The following is an 18,660-nucleotide window of genomic DNA, read 5'->3' as shown; positions in this document are numbered from 1 at the left end:
ATACTGCCCAGCACACGGCTACCCATATATATTGGGGTGTCCAACTTTTTCCACTGTCACACTTCCGTACGTGCGGGTCAGGTTGGACTGTATCCAGTGGAAAAATGTCGCAGTATTCTGGAAAGGTAAGCATCCAAGGCCAGTCAGGCCCACACACATTACACCCCAACAGCATGGCGTCTCAGGCATTTCTTATCAGTTTCTCAACTGGATGCTGTAGAAGTGAAAATTTGGAGTTGGGTGAAGGTTATAAAAACAACACTTTTCATCCTTTGGCATTGTAGTTAGATGTGTGAACATTGGTACAGCATTGGTAGCACTCACCAACTCACCAAGGAAACCTGCATATCTATTCAGTTGAACAGCTAGTTTTTGTGTTTCCATTTGCTCTAATAACCATATCATAATTCTGGTTCTGGTTCTTTTCCTCGTGTTTAAAAATGGCATTAAATGGCGGAGTGAGCTAAAGGATGAATGTTCTCAGCTCTTGGCCTTCATCTACTAATGGCCTGTTGGACAGGTTCTGCAAAAGGTTATCTTTTCGACAAGATTCAGCCAAAGTCCATGCGCTACAGCTGAGCACTTTTTAATTTTTTATATCCACTCCTGACTCGGAAACCTAACATCCAAACCACCCTTCCTGTTGCATTTCCTACTCTGTCTTCCTACGCTTCATTCTTTTCCTCAGATAGTGTTTTACGAGGGAAGATGCTTCACTGGAAGGAAGCTGGAGGTTTATGGAGACTGTGATAACTTCCAGGACCGCGGCTTCATGAACAGGGTGAACTCCATCCGCGTGGAGAGCGGAGCCTGGATCTGCTATGACCACCCTGACTTCAGGGGCCAGCAGTACATCCTGGAGCGTGGAGAGTATCCTGAGTTCCAGCGCTGGAACTCCCACAACGACCACATGGGCTCCTGCAAGCCCATCAGGATGGTGAGAGAACTGGACCGGCTTTCCCGTCACTCCAATAACACATTTCCCTCAGTACAAGGCCCTTGCTCTAATTAGTTTTCTAATTTGGACAGAACAAGAGACTGACACAGATAATGCGAAATGGAAAGAAAGAAATTCATTTAAAGTGATTTCAAGGCAAAACAGAGTTCAGACTGTGTGAAGAGGAATTTTGTGAAGGACTACTGTGGTAATGCATGGCTTGTGCTGGCGTGTGTACCCACAGCATGGTGAGCACTACAGGATTGAGCTGTTCGAGGGATGCAACTACACGGGTCAGTGCATGGAGATGTGCGACGACTGCCCCTTCCTGCAGAGCCGTGGCTTCGGCAAGAGCTGCGTGAACTCCGTCAGGGTCTTTGGAGATGGAGCGTAAGTGCCCCCATGAAAACCTTACACATAGATGATCTGTGCTCATGCCACGTTAAAATGAATAGAAGCTGACTGGAATAATTGATAATCTGATAATTGATCAATCTGAAAAATAGACAGCTTTGTCTGTCTTCTGTCATTCTATAAACATCCTGTAAAATTAGGGTTATTGGTTTTGTGACATATAGGGTCAGGAGTACTGACCCTAGACTGACCAGTATGTAAGAAAGGAAAGAAAGATGAGTGTGTTTGTTTAATTGCCTGATACACTACAACAACGATGGCAGCATGCTGAAAAAAGAAAATTGCTGACGTGCAAGACCAGTAAGCTCACCAGAAAATAAACCTAAGAGTTTTCTTCTGCTTTAAAAGTCTTCTTCACTTTTTCAGTTGTTTAATGAAACCTTGTTTGTTCATGATTTGGTGGTCTTCTAATCCTGTGTGTTTCTCGTCCGAAGCTGGGTGATGTACGAGGAGCCTAACTTCCGTGGCCGTATGTACATCGTGGAGAGAGGAAACTACTGCAGCCACAACGAGTGGCAGGCCCAGAACCCTAACATCCAGTCCATCCGCAGGGTTGTCAACTACTTCTAAACCTCCATCCCACTTTTTTCATTTTCTTCACTCATACCTCCTTTTTTTGCCAGGCCTCAGACTGTGACTATTCCAATTCACATCATGTAAAATAAACGATGAAGTTCTACAACAAAAACACAGTATTTTATCAAAGATGTGTCTTTGTGTCTGTTAATGCAGTCAGCCTGCATGTATTTTCACATTTTACAGGGTTTCATTATGGTGCACAAATTATACGGTACTACAACTGTCATATCACAGAAATAGCAGACAGTTTGCCCACATTAACTAGCTTACAAAATAACCTGAAACAGGCACTACATTTTAAACATTTCAAAATTAAGATTATGAAAAACTATGATGGACTAACCAATTCTTAAGCAGTTTAATTGCATTAATGTTTAGTCCTATAAAGGATTTATTGAAATGAACAGAAAATACTGCCACTGTAAGCTCAAAGCTTGCCATTTATTGTATATTTAAGAAATGCTTTATCGAACAAATGTATTGTAAACTTGACCAGAATAATCAAATCAAGTGAAACTTAACTTCATAAGATACTCAAGATTAAAAGTAGGATGAAAAAAAAAGTACAAACACTAAAGATCAACTCAGATACATGCATTTTTCATCGCAAGTCTTAACTGCACTTCTAATTTCAGGTAAATAAAAAAAAATCACTTTTAGTATGAATTATTTAAAGAGCCATACTTCATTCAAAATGACTCTGAGGAAAAAAAAAGATGTACCTTGTACACTGGGGCGTACCGAAAATATTACTAGTTAATATTTATTTATTATATATTTTGCCTTGACATAGTGTTATTATATTATGGTTAAACTTTGCTTTTAACAAAATGTGCCCCACTTTATCAAGGTCAGAACTTCAGAGTAACAAAAGCTAACCATCAAATCCCCCGAAAATACTTTGTTATTTAATTCAATTACTTCTGAAATTGCTTCAATTACTGGGACATGATCCAGGAACAAACTTCTGTCCCTAACAAGAACATTGCTATTGATAACATTATGCTCTAATCTGACGTCCAACACCAACTCAAAGAAACATGTGTTCTCAAGTAGAGGATGTAAGCATCTTCTCTAAATAGGACTTCAGTACAGCAATGAGCTCGCTCTCCTCCTCCAGAGTCACGTCTAGGTAATCCTCTTCATGTCTGGGAATGTCTTCCAACACTTCATTCACCAAGTCTGCATCCAGGCTACTCGAACCTGAGGCTGCCCACAACATAAATGTATTTGATACAGATACAATAAATAAAGCTTTTGCTGTTAGTTCTAAATCTCTCAGCTATAGTTATGCTTGTGGTGTGAAAGCACTTAGAATACATAATAAAAAAACAATATCTATGTATATTATTTATTTACATGTGAGTTTCCAGGCTGTGACATACTGTGTGTCGTTATGTGCAAAACTATGAACTCACAGGATCTTCACTAATAAATTGTGCAAACATGTAAAAACCATGTATCTCCAAACCCATAAAAACTTTCAAAGAGCTCAATAGAAGTAAAAAGATTTTACTCAAAGCAATTATGGAGCATTTCAATTCCGTTCCTTCATCATGAGTACAACTGCCAGATTCACAACTGCCTGATTTACATCACGTCAAAAACATGAAAAATTTTAAAAATGGAGATACAAGGTTTGAGTGACTGTGAAGAAATGACAAAGTAAATAAATAATGCCAACTGAGCACATCATTTAGAAGGACTCAGGAGATCACAGTCATTGCCAAATATGTTAGTCAATCAATAAACCAATCACACATCTTTACTGGCTGCTAACCTGTAGAATCAGAGGTGCTGGGTTCCTCTGATGAAGAAGATGGAGATGAGGGTGAATGTAAGTCTGGGGGAAGCAGCCCCTGATTATTCAGCAGAATCTGAGTGGCCTGAACAACGTCACCTTCCACAACCCTCAGAGCCGCTTCCACCGCCTCCCTCTGGAAGTTGAGGTGTGCCATTTATAGATCCATTCATATATTGGCAAACAAATGTACAGAGGAACACACAACTGAGAGTAGGAAATAAGAGAGTATTGTGCAGTAGTCTATTTAACATAATTTAATGGCTGATAAGAATTCATCCTAAAATCAGTATTTATTTATTTGATTATTTGTCAGTATTATCAAATGCATATGTTTAACAGCACTAATAATTCTGACTGAAGTGAGCTGATGTCGCTATGTGATGACGTAGCAAAGGCATCTCTGTCTTCTACCAGGACTACCAACACCAGCAAAGATACCTTGGTATTTTTTTTATATATTTTATAAATATTATCATTCTAAAAAATGTAGTTTTACAAAAATACATAAAAATGCTGCTGTCCAATGTAAAATCACGTATCCATTTTTGTCCGTTTTTAGTTTTCACCATCCTTTGAACCCTGAAGCTGCCCCATACCCTGTGTAAAGTTGAAAGTTTAGAAAGTTATTTCCTCCTCCTGTAAATTTGCGGTTTTAAAGATACATGTTATTCTTTGGAGAGCAACAATATTTTCTTTTGACATATTTATCTATTTGTATAACATTATATTATATTAGGTAACATTTATTACTGTTTTATGTTTTAACTCTTTTTAAGCTGCTTTTTGAAGGAACATGAAACACAATTCACATACTTTAAATCTGTATGCTTACAATGCTTGCAAAATATAAAAAAAGACCGATCTTGGTACAAGAACACTTATCAGCCCAGTGACGCTGAAATGACTGACTACAAGGGTCTCGAAATTTGGTACTGCTAAATTTATTGAATTTCACTCCTTTACCAAATCTGTCAGTATACAAAACAATAGTGCCTAGCCCTGTAGCCAGTTTAGACAAATGGACATTGTAAAACATCGCCCCTCTACCCTCAGCGCAGGCAAAGGAAGTGCAGAAGTGCTCCTAATTTCATGTTTCAAACTTGTAATCTGTAATTTTTTATATAGCATAGTTTTTTTCTCTCCAGCAGCATTTCTAAGAAATCTCTTAGTGCACACAAGACATAAACATGCAAAAACTGCAAGACCAACTCTAAAAAACTAGTGTGAGCCGGCCAGCCTAGACCTCTGAATATTTAAAAGGTATTCAGTTTCTTTTGGGCTGAAAGCTTTTCTAATGTGGTCTTTCTGACATTAGCAGTGCAAGCTTGTAAGTTAGCTCCTAACACACTGTTTGTGTGCGTGTTGGAGAGTGTCTGAGCACATATATGAGGGTGTGGCCATGAGGTAGGCAGGTAGACAGGTGGGTATGCCACCCAATCACGTCATTCGGACTGAAGAATAACATTCTTACAGTCCTGTGGCCTCAAAAGTCCTGTGGTCTTAATAGCATTTGAATTACTGACTGCAATCTGGATGTAAAGATTATATAACCAGAAATATAACAAAAATGTGTTTTTAAGACAAATCACCTCCTCTGCCTTCAACATTAATAATATAATAATTACTAAAGAGGAGCTTTTACTAGGTGTGCTGCTTACCTGATCCACTTTGGTCTGTATGTCTGACTTTTTGGCTTCATATAAATCGAGAAGATGCTACAAATAAATGAAAGAATGAATAAATAAATAAATAATCCACATGGAACTGTGTAGGAAATTTTAGTAATTACGACTAAGCAGAGGTGTGTGGACATTTGTGATCGTGGTGGGATCTCCCACCCTGTAGGCTTCATCCACATCTCCATTGGTGGCATGGAGGGCCTTGGCTGCATCTTTCTTGCTGTAGCCCATTTCAACCAGAGTTTCAATAGCTTCAAGACGTCGCTTTCTTTTGTTTCTCTCCCTCTGCATTATGTCGTTTCGCTCCTAAGAGAGTACACAAGAAACTGTATCAGTTAAATGTAACTTTACTTACCAATGGTTCACATGGTTTGATCACAATTGGGCATAAAAATTGCACTTCATGTCTTTAAAGCCACATTGAGGGCAGAATTACTGCAATAAGTACTGACACTGCATTTTGCTCCATATATTAGTTGTAAAAAAAGCAATCATAATGGGACTATTTCGCTAAAAAGAACTAGTTTTAAAAAGGTTTATATAAATGACAAGTGTTCAGAGAATACAATTCCATCACTTTTTTGTGTATAATTGATTGTGCTATCTGTATCTGTGTGTGTGTGTGTGTGTGCACTTTTATCTATCTATCTGACATACACTGTTTCTCCGGATGATGTGCAGGGCTGCTTCATCTACGTTGCCTCTGCAGGCTCTCAGGCCCAGCCGAGTATCCTGCTCAGAAAAGCCCATACTCATCAACTGGTGCATCTTCTCTGGATCCAGACAAAGGTGACCGTAAAGGTCTTCAGCCTGCAGAGTACCAGAGAGACAGAAATAACAGAATAAGATGCTGAAGAAGAAAAATAAATAAACAAATAAATGAAGTGAATTTACTTCAGTGGGGGCTATATGAGCTGACAAAATACCTTTCTGAGTTTCTCGACAGCTTGGGTATTTTTGTGATCCAGATAGGCAAGCAGAGACTGGAGCAGATAGAGCCTGAGGAACAGAACCTCCTCTCCTCCTGTGTTGCCCTGCCAAAGTAGTATTTAATAGGTTATTGAATTGGGAACAGCTCCCCAATCTTCTGAATCTAAGAACTCCTATAGTGTCAGGAAGTTCCCAATTGTAAAAAGGCTGAGGACAACAATGAAGACCTTAATTTGCTGCAGTCTCTGTTGTTGTTCTCCATAGCACTTGAGGAAGCACTCCTCAGCTTTCTGCAGCCTCTGCTTGCCATCATCCAGGCAGGACAGTGCTTTGAGAGCGCGGTAGCACCACACGATGTCCAGCTGCAATACTGCATAGTTATCCACAGTGTTCAACAGTGCAGACCCGCACTTACTGGATAACCAGAAAAAGAAAAAAACAGGATTAATCACAAACCTGTCTCACTTGTCAACAATAAAAACTAAAGGTACCTTTTATTACATTCACAGGCTGTAATCTGTTCCAGGCTTTTGAAGGAGGCTGTACCTAAACTGCTCGTCTGCTAGATGCAGGTGACCGAGAGCCATGTCGTATTCCTTTCGCTTCATTAGGGCTCTGCCTTTTTCATGGAAGCCCATGGCCAGTATCAGAGCCTACATAACACCACAGAGAGATGAATGAATGAGTGAAATGAGAAAAAGAAACAGTGTTTGTTTCAGGAGCTGGAGAAGGAACTTCAGGTTGTTCAGGAAGTGAGTGGAGTTTGTTTTTGAGACGTAGCAACAAGCTGCTGGTTAAGGAACTATAATTTGGCAGAAGGAAATGCTAACATTAAGACATACTAAATGCTTTGTTTACAGCTCAATTTATTTATCTCGCACCTGCTTCATCACAGCCACGCTGATATTTCACGATAACACACTCGCCCTTATGTCCGATTGTTTTAATAAGAATCATTTGGATGCTTTTTGTTTTTGGCTGGTTAAAGTGTTCTTCACATTGGCGAAAACTCTTTTATAGATCTATATAAAAATATAGAATATATAAATAAAATATATATATACAAATTATAGAATAACAGTTGTTGTGACATTTATTAAAACAGTCTCATAGGTCTGCTGGAAAAAACTAAAAAAGCACATTTTGGACATGACACATGTTGATCAATCTGAGGTTTCTGGTGCGTCTGAAGTGAAGCACCAGATTACAAAATTGTTTGGGGAGGACTAATTTCACTCTGACTAACAGGGATCTTAAAACTTTTGCTTTAATCACCCTTAAGAAAAGATTAGCTCACCTTTTTCTCAGCGGGTGGTATCTGGATAGGGTTGCCTTTTTGATCAGCTATCTCCAGAAATGGTGTGGTTGCTGGATCTTCACTACCATCTGAAACGTGCAACAAAGCATTGCAAGCGAACAAATACACCAACACATTTCTTAAGTAAGACTTAAAAGCATTGTATGGCCTTGAAAGCATCTGTAGCATTATAGTGTTATTTACATTTGCCTAGTAAACACATAAGGAATGTGCTTGTGGTCTCACCTCTCTCTGACAGAATCTGGAAACCTTTTTGAGTCCTCTGCAAGCTTTCTTCATCAGAACGCTTCTTTTCCTCTTTCGCTACCATTTCATTTCTCAGCTCTGTTTCGCAAAGCTTTACTATCATGATTTTACTGTTGTTCTTCACATTCAGTTCACATAGTCGCTTATCTGAAAGAAGCAGGATGAAACACACTCTCAGCTTTTCACAATTACATAAAGAGGCAGATACCAACTCACTGCCTAAGATACATACCATGAGGCAGAGTCTTTCCCTTCACAATCAACATTACATGTCTCAGGTCAAACTCTCCTGTGATTCTTGCAGAAAAAAGGATCAAACGTTATTAGAACTAAAAGCACTGGCACTGTGACTGCAATCAGACTTTGTAAAAAAAGAAGAGCGGGTCACACTTACCTATCTATCAGATCCTGTGTGGTAATATCCAGCTTGGTCTCTATGAGGTGTTTTCTTTTATTATCCTATTTAGAGAAACAAATGATATTAGAAAACATATGGTGTGTATCCCGATATGGTGTGTATTAGCGGATACTAATTTACTTATGAATTTATTTTATGGCGTATCAGAGATGGCTCTGATCCGATCCCAAAGATCAGTATTGGGCTGATATTAGCACAAAAATTCTGGATCGGATATTGGAATTAAAGAAAACAAAATTGCCCATGGGCGATGCTAGTGAGTACAGGCATCAATTAGCTGATGTAAGCAACAATTCAGCTGTCTAGTGATGTTACATTAGCAGCAGTTTTAAAGGACAGGGCTGGCTCTCTTCATGTGACTCAGAGGAGGCATATGCTAGCTATAGCTCTCCCAGCACTGTGTGACACGTGTGCATGCACTGTGTGACAGGGGGAGTTCTAGCTCTTGGATGGGAATTGTAAATGACTAATTCAACCCATCCATCTTCAAAGCTGATTCTTCCTGGTCAGGGTCACAGTGGGTCCGGAGCCTACGTGGAATCATTGGGCGTAAGGCAAAAAAATCCTGTTGACAGGGTCCATTACAGGGTACCACACACACTCACCATTCACACTCCCTTACACACACTCATGTCCAGGGGCACATTCAGCATAGCACCACAGAGGTTACAGGGAGAACACAACAAACTCCTGACAGAGACCCACAACCTCAGACCTTGGAGCTGTGTGGCACGCATACTGTCTGTAGCTCTACCACGTCTAATAATTAGCATTAAAAACATTATATAATGCTAATTTCCACTTGCCATAGTGTATAAGTGTGTATAACAGCATCAGGACTGACTGACATTGATACATGTCTTCTACCTTTCTCACTTCTTTAGGTAACATAAGTTCGAGAGTCGCAATATTTGTCTCTTTGTAGGTCTTATTGCTTTCCCCTCTTTTGACAGCCTGGGATCTGATGTCTTCCAGGGCAACCTCCACATCAGGCAGAGGAAATCCGACCTCTTTAGAATATCTAACAGCGAGCTCCTGTAAAAACACAGAAACAGAGAGAAACAGAGAGTCAGTGAGATGCTTCTTTTAACATTTAGGAACAATTGGCCTCAATCGTCAATCATTCTTAGAAAGACATTTCTACTTGAAGCCCACATACACAGTTATATCAATGTTGTCATATTTGGGAGCTGGACAATGGGATCCAGCATTATGCTATACACACTATTTGGACATAAGTATTGGGACACCTGCATATTCGTTGTTTCTTCTCTAATAAAGTGTATATAAAATGCTTATGTTGGAGTATCTGTCTCTCTTATACTGGGAAGGCTTTCTACTGGCTTCTGGAGCATTACTGTGAAAAATTGATTGCATTCAGCGACAAGGGCGCTAATAAGGACAGTATTGGATGGAATATGGCTTAAAATTAACATCTCAAGAACCAAGTTTAATTGGACATTGATGTATGAGGCCCAGTTATTTTTTTTTTTTTTTTTCCAAAACACTTTAGCTAGCTAGTGAAAAACTAGCCTTGGTTGGGGATTTTGGGATGGGGGGTTTCATGGCTGGACTGACGATTGAATATTAAAGTATAGCTAAGACACTGCGGGCTGATCTAGCCTGCCAGCTAAGGCATTTTCTTACCTGCAGGTGTGCAGTCCCAGCTTCGTTGGTGTCAGTATTGGTGAAAGGTGGATTCCACAGCTGAATTTTCTCCTGCTTGAGCATCGAAACCAGCTTCGGCTGAATGTGTTGCTCGGCCATTTTTCAGACTGAAAGGTATAACACGGACTCTTAAGTGAAAACGAAAGTAACGAAGCGAAATCGGTCGACTGGGGGAATTCTTAGCCTACCTTAGCTTAGCTCAGCTAAAGCGACTGAGTCACTGTAGGGAGAGTCTACGTTAGCCTGACCGTTTGTCAGCTCCTCAAGTCAAGAAGGATCTATGTTCTTCGCAGCTCTGAATGTTCAACCACCATTTGTTATTCTTTTACTTCAGGTTTTATTAGCTAAGTTAGCTACGCTCTCACTCCACATACGCCATGTGATGTTGTTGTGGTATACCGCCCCCCTCCTCCTTCGACTCCCAGGCTCGCTCACGCAGATCTGCGCAGACTCGCTGATCTTCGTATCATCGTGTTCCATACGGGTCACTGTGTACAACGCACTGTTGAGACGGTGGATGGTTTACAGATCTGCACATGCGTTTAGCGTGCGTGCTGTTTGCGCTGTGTTGGGAAAATAGCTACGTGGAGAGCAGGCATGTCCACAGCAAAAAGACCCCCAGCACGTGTATAGTGTAATTGTGGTCCACGCTAATAAGTACACGTGAGGGGGAAAAAATAAGGTTCAGGACTATTTTGGGTCTGTTCTCGACAATCCTGGTAGTATCATGGAAGTGTGTGGCTTGAAAACAGAGTTCATGTGTGACATTTTACGCCACCTAGTGTACTGAGCGGGAAAGGGGACCTAGAATAAACACATTTTAGTTTATTATTTATTATTATTTATTTATTTTTATTGAGTTTACATTTATTTAAATAATTCATGCCCACATCCTGTCAGATAATTTGCAATTATCTGTAAATTATCTTTAAATAATATTGTTTTTCCTCAGAGCTTTTGACTTCTATTATTTATTTAAATTGTGTGTATATATGTGAATTTCCCCATTGTGGGACTAATAAAAGATGATCTTATCTTAATGGACAGTGTAACGCACAGTGTAATGTAGTTCCAGTGTTAAGAACCCAAGGCCTGTCTTAATAAGGATTCACAGAGTTGGGATGCTGATCCCTAGAGGCTGGACTGTACCTGCATGTAATACTGTCTTCAGACCAAAAGAATTCAACAAAATCTAACATTTAGGGACGAGCAGCAACAAAAACACCATTTCTATAAAAATGATCAGTATTTGTGAAGTTTAGATTTATATCGGAAACCACTGTTATGGCAAAACAGGTGCATTTAGTCCCAACTGCTCTATTTTATAAAAGTATGTGAAAGTGAAACTTAAATTAGCATGACAAATGTCAGGTTCACTGGAATATATGAAACAATAAGCCTCTTACTTGGTATTTTCACAGATACCATGTAAGACGTACTAGGTAGCACTGACAAGGTGCCAAATTGCTTCCAGCTGAGCACATAGGAAATGCTCTACTCTTTGTTCAAGGCAAGGCTTCTCAGTAATTAGCTGGATGGATATACTGTTTTACTGCCCACTGAGTGTTTATCATTGAAGTCCAGAAATTGATGCCATTGATTCATGTCTTTTAAAATGCTGAACAGCATCTTGCCTGTTTGTAAACTATAGCTGGTGGCACGTCTTCTCAGAAGGGGGCAGTAACTGCTCCCATGTTATTGAGTACAGAGTGCTCACACCTCTCATTTTGTGCTAGGTGTTCTGTTACTTCAGCAGATTTTGTGCTTTTGTGCTTCTTTGCAAGTTTCTACATTATGCTACTTTTTATTCTTTTTTTTAATGGAAAAAAATGTAATGTGTAATGTAATTTATGTCATTGTTTAATTAAAGTTACAGTACTTCTATTTCAATATGGAGTTTGGTTCTGCTTTCTTTTCACCTATGTTTACTTCTGATATAACTGTCGACAATTCTTCTAACAGGAACAACTCTGGTTCAGGGAAGCCGGATTCAGCACAGTTTGCTGGTGATTTCCCTGCAGAATCAACTCCTCATTTCATTCCAAGGTTTGGTAGATTTTCAAGACTACAGATCAGGCTTGTGCACCTCAGATCAATCAGTTCCCTGTTTCACAAAAGCATCTTAGCTTGAATCATCTTAACTGTTAGAGTGAGTGTTCAGTGTGATGTTCACTCAACAATTTAAAAGCCATCTTTGCGCTCAGATGCTTTTGGAAAACCCATCTTCGAGCAGGAAAAGATGGTAAAGATTTCCCAGGACTAAACCACTAGAGGTCAGTAAAAGTGAAAGATAATTGTGAGCAAGTTCAGTTTACACGGGACAACTAGAGTGAAACTGAAGAGAAAATTACAAACCAAATAAAAAACCTCACTGACAATTATTTGCTGATGTGAAGAGCTTGTTTAAAACACACAGTACAAACAGAAATGCTTGACCTCCTTTTTGGACCACTACTGCATTATGGAATACACAGAATTTAAAAACTACATTATCCAACTATGCTGAGACAAAAAATGTGCACGTTTTAAGGCTGTTTCTTCTTCTTCTCTGTATTTCCAGGCACTTGTTGCACTCAAGACTGCAGCGCTGTTACTTCTACAACTAAGCATTGCAGAGCAAAATGAAGTCTGTCACTGTAGATGACTGAAGTTCAGGGGCGGGATTCACATGTTTTAAGAAAGGAAAGAAAGAAACTTCCTAAACAGGATTTTTTTTTTCACAACAAAAAGTTCATATAAAAATATTAGAATTTTATTAATTATGTCTAAGGAACAATTTTAAGTGCCACTCTTGGGAAAAAAAAAATACTGACTGAGTTTAAAGGCAGGCCCTTAAAATTGTAACTTCTAACGATTTTCAAAAAAATAATTGGATAGAGAGAAAAACCCAGAGGCCTCTGAGACAAGGCCGGTCCCGACCTGATCAAACTCTACTACAATATAGACTTCCAGGAACTGAAGGGGGGGGGGGGGGGGGGGTGTTAAAAAAATTTAAAAATTGTTTACAAAAAAAAACAAAAAAAAAAAAAAACACACATACCACACAGCAATTCAGATGTAAAATGAAACAAAATCTCAATACATGACAAATAACCTGTAGCAGACTACATTATTTATATAGACTTATATACTATTTTTTTTGTAATGGGTTTACATTCCAAAAACACTCAGGATTTTATTTTTACATCACCATTTCCAACCTCTCTATCTCTTAAAATAACCCAGCTTTTTATATCACTGTGCTTTAAACAGTGACGTATGCAAATAAGCACTGTTTTGATTAGCTGTCCTAATCACGCCTCATGATTTTGTGCAAATGGGTGGGGCTACTCTGCTATAGACTGAACAGGTGGATATATGTAAATACAGTTGTTTCTATGAATGGGTTGTTGGTTTTTGCAGCTTACTGTCCTTATTTGGAATGTACAGACTGGGGGTCAGTCTCTACGCATAGAAATAACAAGGGCCTCAGTGATCATTGAACAATCTTATGAAGAAATTTCTTCTACTTACAGTTGGGTTTTTTGTTTTTTTGTTTTTTTTTAAAAGGAGGTTCTGACGTTTCCAATTTGAGATTGAAATTAAGTTTCCGAGGACAATGATGAATAAGGCTGAATATTTACATATTACAATAAAGTTTTATTTTGGGAAAAAGGAAGTTTTGTGGATCCAGCCCCTGGTGTACCAACATATAGTACATCACAATCTGTGTGATCAGTGTTTAAGTATCATAGCATTTATTGCACAACCCTTGTTGCCCCCCCTTAAACTGTCTCATTAGAATGAAGAGTAAAGTCCAAGCCTGCATGCAGCCTCAGACTTCCTGGGACTTTTGAGCTGAGGGAAGGGGTAATGGTATGAGCTTGATGTGGAGTGATTGGACCGGGAGCTACCGCTGCTCAGCCGTCTGCTCAAAATTTCAGGTGCAGAAAACTTCCTGGATTCCTCAGAGCTAGAGTCTTTGTGCCATTTGTCACCATCAACCTCTTCACATTCCTCAGATAAATGACCACTGGAATCTGTGACTTCCACACTGCGTTCCCCATTGCCTACGGATGCTGATGATGCAGAGTCTCCGGTGCTGGTCTTGACCTTGGTGTGTTGAAGCTGATTGGCGTCAACTGCTGCGCAGGTCCTCCTGTACATTCCCAAGTGAGTACGCCAGGGGGAGCAGTCTGGGTCTCTGACAAAATCAAAGCGAGTGTCCTGGACAGATGCCTGCCTCATAAGTGAGCGCCTGGCCTGTCGCATGGGAACCACGTTTACCAGAGCCTTGCCGGAGATCTCCTCATTGTTTGATGCAGCTGAAAAAAAAAAAAAAAAAAGTAAACAACAAAAGACAATTAGTGTTTTTTCTAATAAAAAGGCCTAAATGAGAAACAACAGATTCAAGTCGTCAGGCTGGGGTATATGTGTTTTTATAAAGGGTCTGAAGTGAGTCACATTACAGGCTGAAATGAAGGGATTAAGGCCAGTATTGGACTACACTATGTTATAAAAGTACACAACACTAACACAAGCACTTAACTCCACACACAGAGTTTGGATAATTTGCATTATTAGAGTAGCACTACCAAAAGACTGGCACAACTTGGAGCAGCCACACATGAGCCTAAGGTCACCAATCCCCAAGCATCAGCTAGAAGCCTCATAAGACCCCCAGCATTAGGCTGTGGAGTGATGGAGCTCCATTCAGTGCATCTGGAATGAGCTGGAAAGGCATTTGTGATTAAGGACTTATCATCCAACATCTAGTGTGAAGGCCTCCAAGAAATCTAAAAGCTGTTACTGCAGCAAAGGAAGGACAAACTCCCCCAAAATACCCTTGATTTCACAAGATGCGTTGGATGAACACGTGCCTTCAAGCAATGGACTTAGGCTAATGCATTTCCATGCACTATGTGGCAACCATGTGACCAGTAAAGGTAAGGGGCTAATGTAAGGACAGTTAAACAGTTGAACAGAGGGTATAATTGTTTCACCTAGGCCAGTACAAATAAGGCATTGGCTAACCACCTGGAAAAGCCTTATTGACAAGTGATGGAGTGATCTCTAAGTGCATGACAAACACCTACACTAAGCAGCAATGACTCATGAGGACGTCTTATTAGAAAAGCTTTTGACGCAACTGCACACATCTCACGCAATATAAAAACCAGCAATGAGTGAATAGTATTATTTATACGACCAAAAGCATCATAACTTCAACTTAAGCTATACTGTGGTATTAAGACAGAAAGTGGGATTGCTGAACGTAAGGTGCGGAACTGCATAAACAAACACCAACAACTACACCTGTAGACTCGTTTTTTTTTTTGTTTTTTTTTTGAAGGTTTGAAAGAAAGTTAAACCGTAGTTTTAATAATTGTTTAAACTACTATATACCACTAGAAATGGCGTAAAAAAGTAAGAAAAAAAAAAAAATAATAATAAATAAAAGTTTACCGTCAGGCTAGGCTAAAACTCCTCCAACAGGAAACCTGAGAAGTCTTCCAGTCAGTGGGAAAAGCTAACACACCATTCTTCACACAGAAAAAAACCAAACTTACCTTTCACGGCGTAAACGAGCAGTTCTTACCTTTTCTGAAATATATCACTCGGGTTTCCAGTTTCTGTTTGTCTCTGTTGGAATTATACTGCTCTTTTAAAAGCGCAATATCCATGTTGGTTGGAGCCTCGTCGTCGCTCGTTTCCTCCTCCAGCCCTGCTCCGGATCTTATCACAGGTTCTTCACACAGACACGCCGAGCTGGGGCAGCAGCCTGACGACATCCTGCTAGCATGGATCTTTTTTTTTAAATCACCCGCTTTATTGATCTTCTATCATAAATGCTTCTTTATTGCACACCTGTGCTGTGTGAAGTCAGTGGCTGTATGCTTTGGACACGCTGGTACACCGTTGAGACTATGTGCAAATAAAGGAGGGCAATTCAAGGTTGCTCTATAATCTTGGGACAATCTACACAAGGGGGTTAGTATCACAAGTGGAGGGCAGTATGATAATACTACACTGCTGTACAGCACAAAACATCACCCATATCTATAATGCCCCAATTATGATCAGTTCAGTCTCGGTTTGGTTTACTGGTTATGAGCCTGTATTTTATTAGATCTACACACTGGGAAGACTAATCAACTGTCTAATTTATAGAAAGCTCTGGATGTGATAGTGGTATGTCTAAAACCGCACTCTTACTTCAAATATATCTGATTCAGTGGAAGAAAGTCTAGTTTGTCTTTGCACTGCAACAGAGTTGAGGACAGAAGTAGTGGGCTTTAGAGGACCAGTGTTGACACAGCACTGTTGAAGTAATGGGTGAGTCCTGAGATGACAGTCATTAAAGGCATGGTTAACCTTTTTTTTTTTTTTTTTTTTTTTGTCATTCACATATATTCATTCTCCCAGCACTGTAGTGGAGGTATAGAAGGGAGCCATGCCTTCACAGTGTTAAAAAAATCAACCAATCACGCAATTAGGGTGAATAAGATAAAATCACACATTACCTAAGTCAAAATAATCATATGCATATGGGAGTAAAGGTCCAGTCATTTACATATAAGGTGAGGACATTTATAGATAGAAATAACTGTCTTTATAGCGTTCCTTCAAAACAAACTTTGAGCATGTGTTGAGTTTTGTTTTTAATTATTATAGATAGTTTGAATATAGATTAACATAAATTGTGGATAGGATAATATGATTCCCCCTGAAGTTCTTCTTTGATGTACACTGTACATCCAAGAGTTGGTATGCACCTGGTAATCCACTTTAATCCGCTTCTACTGCCTGTTCTATAAGGGTTTTACAACAAATTTGATTGCATTCAGACACAAGATCATAAGTGAAGTTGGGTGCTAGTGGATCGCAGATGCCACTCTAGCTCAAAGCTCAGAGCAGTTGAATGGAGCTCCATCAGTTCATGGGTGGCTCAGTGTTAGTGCACCAGGCTGTTGATGACAGGGTTGTGGGCTCGATACCTGGGCTCTGCGGCCTGCCCCTTTGGCAGGGAGTGCCGCAGCAATGGCTGCCCACCACTCCGGACACATGTGCTCACTGTCACTTTGTGTGTTCAATCACTAGTGTTCATGTGTTTGTTCACTGAATGGATGTGTTAAAGGCAGAGGCCAAATTCCACCTGTGTCCAACACTAATGGTAAATATGCTTGGCTTGTCTGTCTTTTACTGGAAATGCATTTTTATGGAGGCTACACAAGCTTTGTGTGCACAGCTGATTATTCAGTGTAGACTCAAGTCAAGTCAAGTCAACTCAACTCCCATTCAATGAAATTACATTACACAGTAGGAGCTTATAAGGTTCTAGGGGTTTTAAGAGAGAGGTTCTTTACCAGCTTTCACTGATGCTCCAAAACATTGACAAGGAAGCTTCTTTCAACCACAGTGCCCTGTAGTTACCCCCACTTGCACTTCCATGAATTGTTTCAGACGAGCCATGAATTTCCTCCCTGCTGAAAACTCCAGCCTGGTCAACTCAAGCGGGTCAAGCTGGTGAATCTGGTTGACCAGTTTAGCTTTTGACCAGCCTGGGGTATGTTTTTGATTGAGTTTGATGGTTTAGCTAGTCTACCACCATTTCAATGCCAGTCAACCAGCATGACCAGTATGACCATACTGGTCAACCAGGACGACCAAGCTGTTGAGCCAGCATGACCAGAATGACCAAGCTAGTTGACAAGCATAAACAGTATGACCAGCTAAACCATTTAAATGAAAACATCCACTACGCTGGTCCGGTGCTAAACTGCTCAGCCAGGCTAGAGTATGTTTACCCCTGGATGACCAGCAAAAGCTCGTCCTGGATTTTTCAGCAAGGCTGATTTAGATGGTTTTAGAAGAAGTTAAAAAGTAGAAGAACTGAGAAGATTAGAGAGAGAGAGAGAGAGAGAGAGAGAGAGAGAGAAAGAGAGAGAGAGAGAGAGAGAGAGAGAGAGAGAGAGAGAGAGAGAGAGTGTGTGTGTGTGTGTGTGTGTGTGTGTCTCTGGTTAAAGTTCAGTGAACAGCTTGCTCAGCAAAATCAGGCTGTGTACTGTCACTTTAAATGCAGGAGAGCAGCGTGTGACCAGCGTTAAACTGTCCCGCAAAACACACACACACACAATGGCTGCACCGGCAGATTGCCGCTACTTAGGCTTTGACTTCAGCACTCAGCAGGTAAGAGAAAACATCGATGTTATTCTTTTCTTTTCCAGCGATCAGGCTCGACTGCGCCTGTGCAGCAGACATGCGTGAACAGGGGGCGGAAGAGGAGCGGTGGACTTCAGTATAGTGGAGGAACTACAGAGCTCAGTAACTCTGTAACACCTACCTGAACCTGAACCTGAACCTGAACCATTCAGGAGTAACTGTCCTGCCTTTCTTCTGAGCTACGCAGATTGTTGATGTTAAAGATATATCTATATCTCATATATCATATCATATCTGATCGTGCGGAGATTTCGCAAATGAAAGGGTCATCGACCACCTAAGCAAAGAACTTTACCCCTTACTCGCCTTCTCCTGCTGATAAGACAGAACCCAAAAAGTGGACGCCAGCTCGGATCCAGCGTATTATTAGGGAGGTTGCATCGCTAACAGCCTCTACTGCCTGTTGAGGTTCGGTGTTAGTGGATCACAGATACCACTCTAGCTCAAAGCTGTTGAATGGAGCTC

At 40.2% G+C, this 18,660-nt stretch overlaps 4 protein-coding genes across 5 annotated transcripts in view; 2 read left to right on the top strand and 2 right to left on the bottom strand.

Moving 5' to 3' along the window:
* The first annotated feature begins 104 nt into the window (after nucleotides 1-104).
* On the top strand, nucleotides 105-2,026 carry crygn2 (crystallin, gamma N2). The gene is made up of 4 exons (XM_072678891.1): nucleotides 105-125; nucleotides 689-937; nucleotides 1,182-1,327; nucleotides 1,786-2,026. Exons 1-4 carry the CDS (start codon nucleotides 105-107, stop codon nucleotides 1,919-1,921), a joined length of 552 nt encoding a protein of 183 aa, XP_072534992.1. The 3' UTR covers nucleotides 1,922-2,026.
* Nucleotides 2,027-2,369: 343 nt separating this feature from the next.
* Nucleotides 2,370-10,392, bottom strand: nub1 (negative regulator of ubiquitin-like proteins 1). 2 transcript variants are annotated; one of them, XM_072679989.1, is made up of 15 exons: nucleotides 10,182-10,392; nucleotides 9,973-10,100; nucleotides 9,193-9,360; nucleotides 8,302-8,366; nucleotides 8,140-8,204; nucleotides 7,887-8,054; nucleotides 7,641-7,729; nucleotides 6,890-6,996; nucleotides 6,571-6,757; nucleotides 6,340-6,447; nucleotides 6,071-6,223; nucleotides 5,573-5,719; nucleotides 5,393-5,449; nucleotides 3,711-3,867; nucleotides 2,370-3,139 (listed from the first exon to the last, which is right to left on the bottom strand). In XM_072679989.1, exons 2-15 carry the CDS (start codon nucleotides 10,090-10,092, stop codon nucleotides 2,979-2,981), a joined length of 1,752 nt encoding a protein of 583 aa, XP_072536090.1. In that variant the 5' UTR covers nucleotides 10,093-10,100; nucleotides 10,182-10,392; the 3' UTR covers nucleotides 2,370-2,978. The 2 variants fall into 2 exon arrangements, with proteins under 2 accessions (XP_072536090.1, XP_072536091.1); XM_072679990.1 differs by having other exon boundaries at nucleotides 9,202-9,360.
* Nucleotides 10,393-12,974: 2,582 nt separating this feature from the next.
* LOC140555611 (uncharacterized) lies at nucleotides 12,975-15,764 on the bottom strand. The gene is made up of 2 exons (XM_072678890.1): nucleotides 15,572-15,764; nucleotides 12,975-14,297 (listed from the first exon to the last, which is right to left on the bottom strand). The coding sequence occupies exons 1-2, from the start codon at nucleotides 15,762-15,764 to the stop codon at nucleotides 13,771-13,773; spliced, it is 720 nt and encodes a 239-aa protein (XP_072534991.1). The 3' UTR covers nucleotides 12,975-13,770.
* A 2,292-nt stretch (nucleotides 15,765-18,056) lies between these two features.
* The window catches only part of xylb (xylulokinase homolog (H. influenzae)), a 69,854-nt gene continuing 69,250 nt past the window's right edge, over nucleotides 18,057-18,660 (top strand). The window contains exon 1 of the mRNA XM_072678889.1: nucleotides 18,057-18,162. Coding sequence (XP_072534990.1) covers nucleotides 18,109-18,162 — 54 coding nt within the window. The 5' untranslated portion in view covers nucleotides 18,057-18,108. The remainder of the gene's footprint in view (nucleotides 18,163-18,660) is intronic.

The sequence above is a fragment of the Salminus brasiliensis genome, chromosome 5 (assembly GCF_030463535.1).
Source record: "Salminus brasiliensis chromosome 5, fSalBra1.hap2, whole genome shotgun sequence".
In the NCBI taxonomy this organism is placed as follows: domain Eukaryota; kingdom Metazoa; phylum Chordata; class Actinopteri; order Characiformes; family Bryconidae; genus Salminus; species Salminus brasiliensis.
The sequence above is the reverse complement of the archived record's forward strand: the minus strand, read 5'-3'. Positions and strand labels throughout refer to the sequence as shown.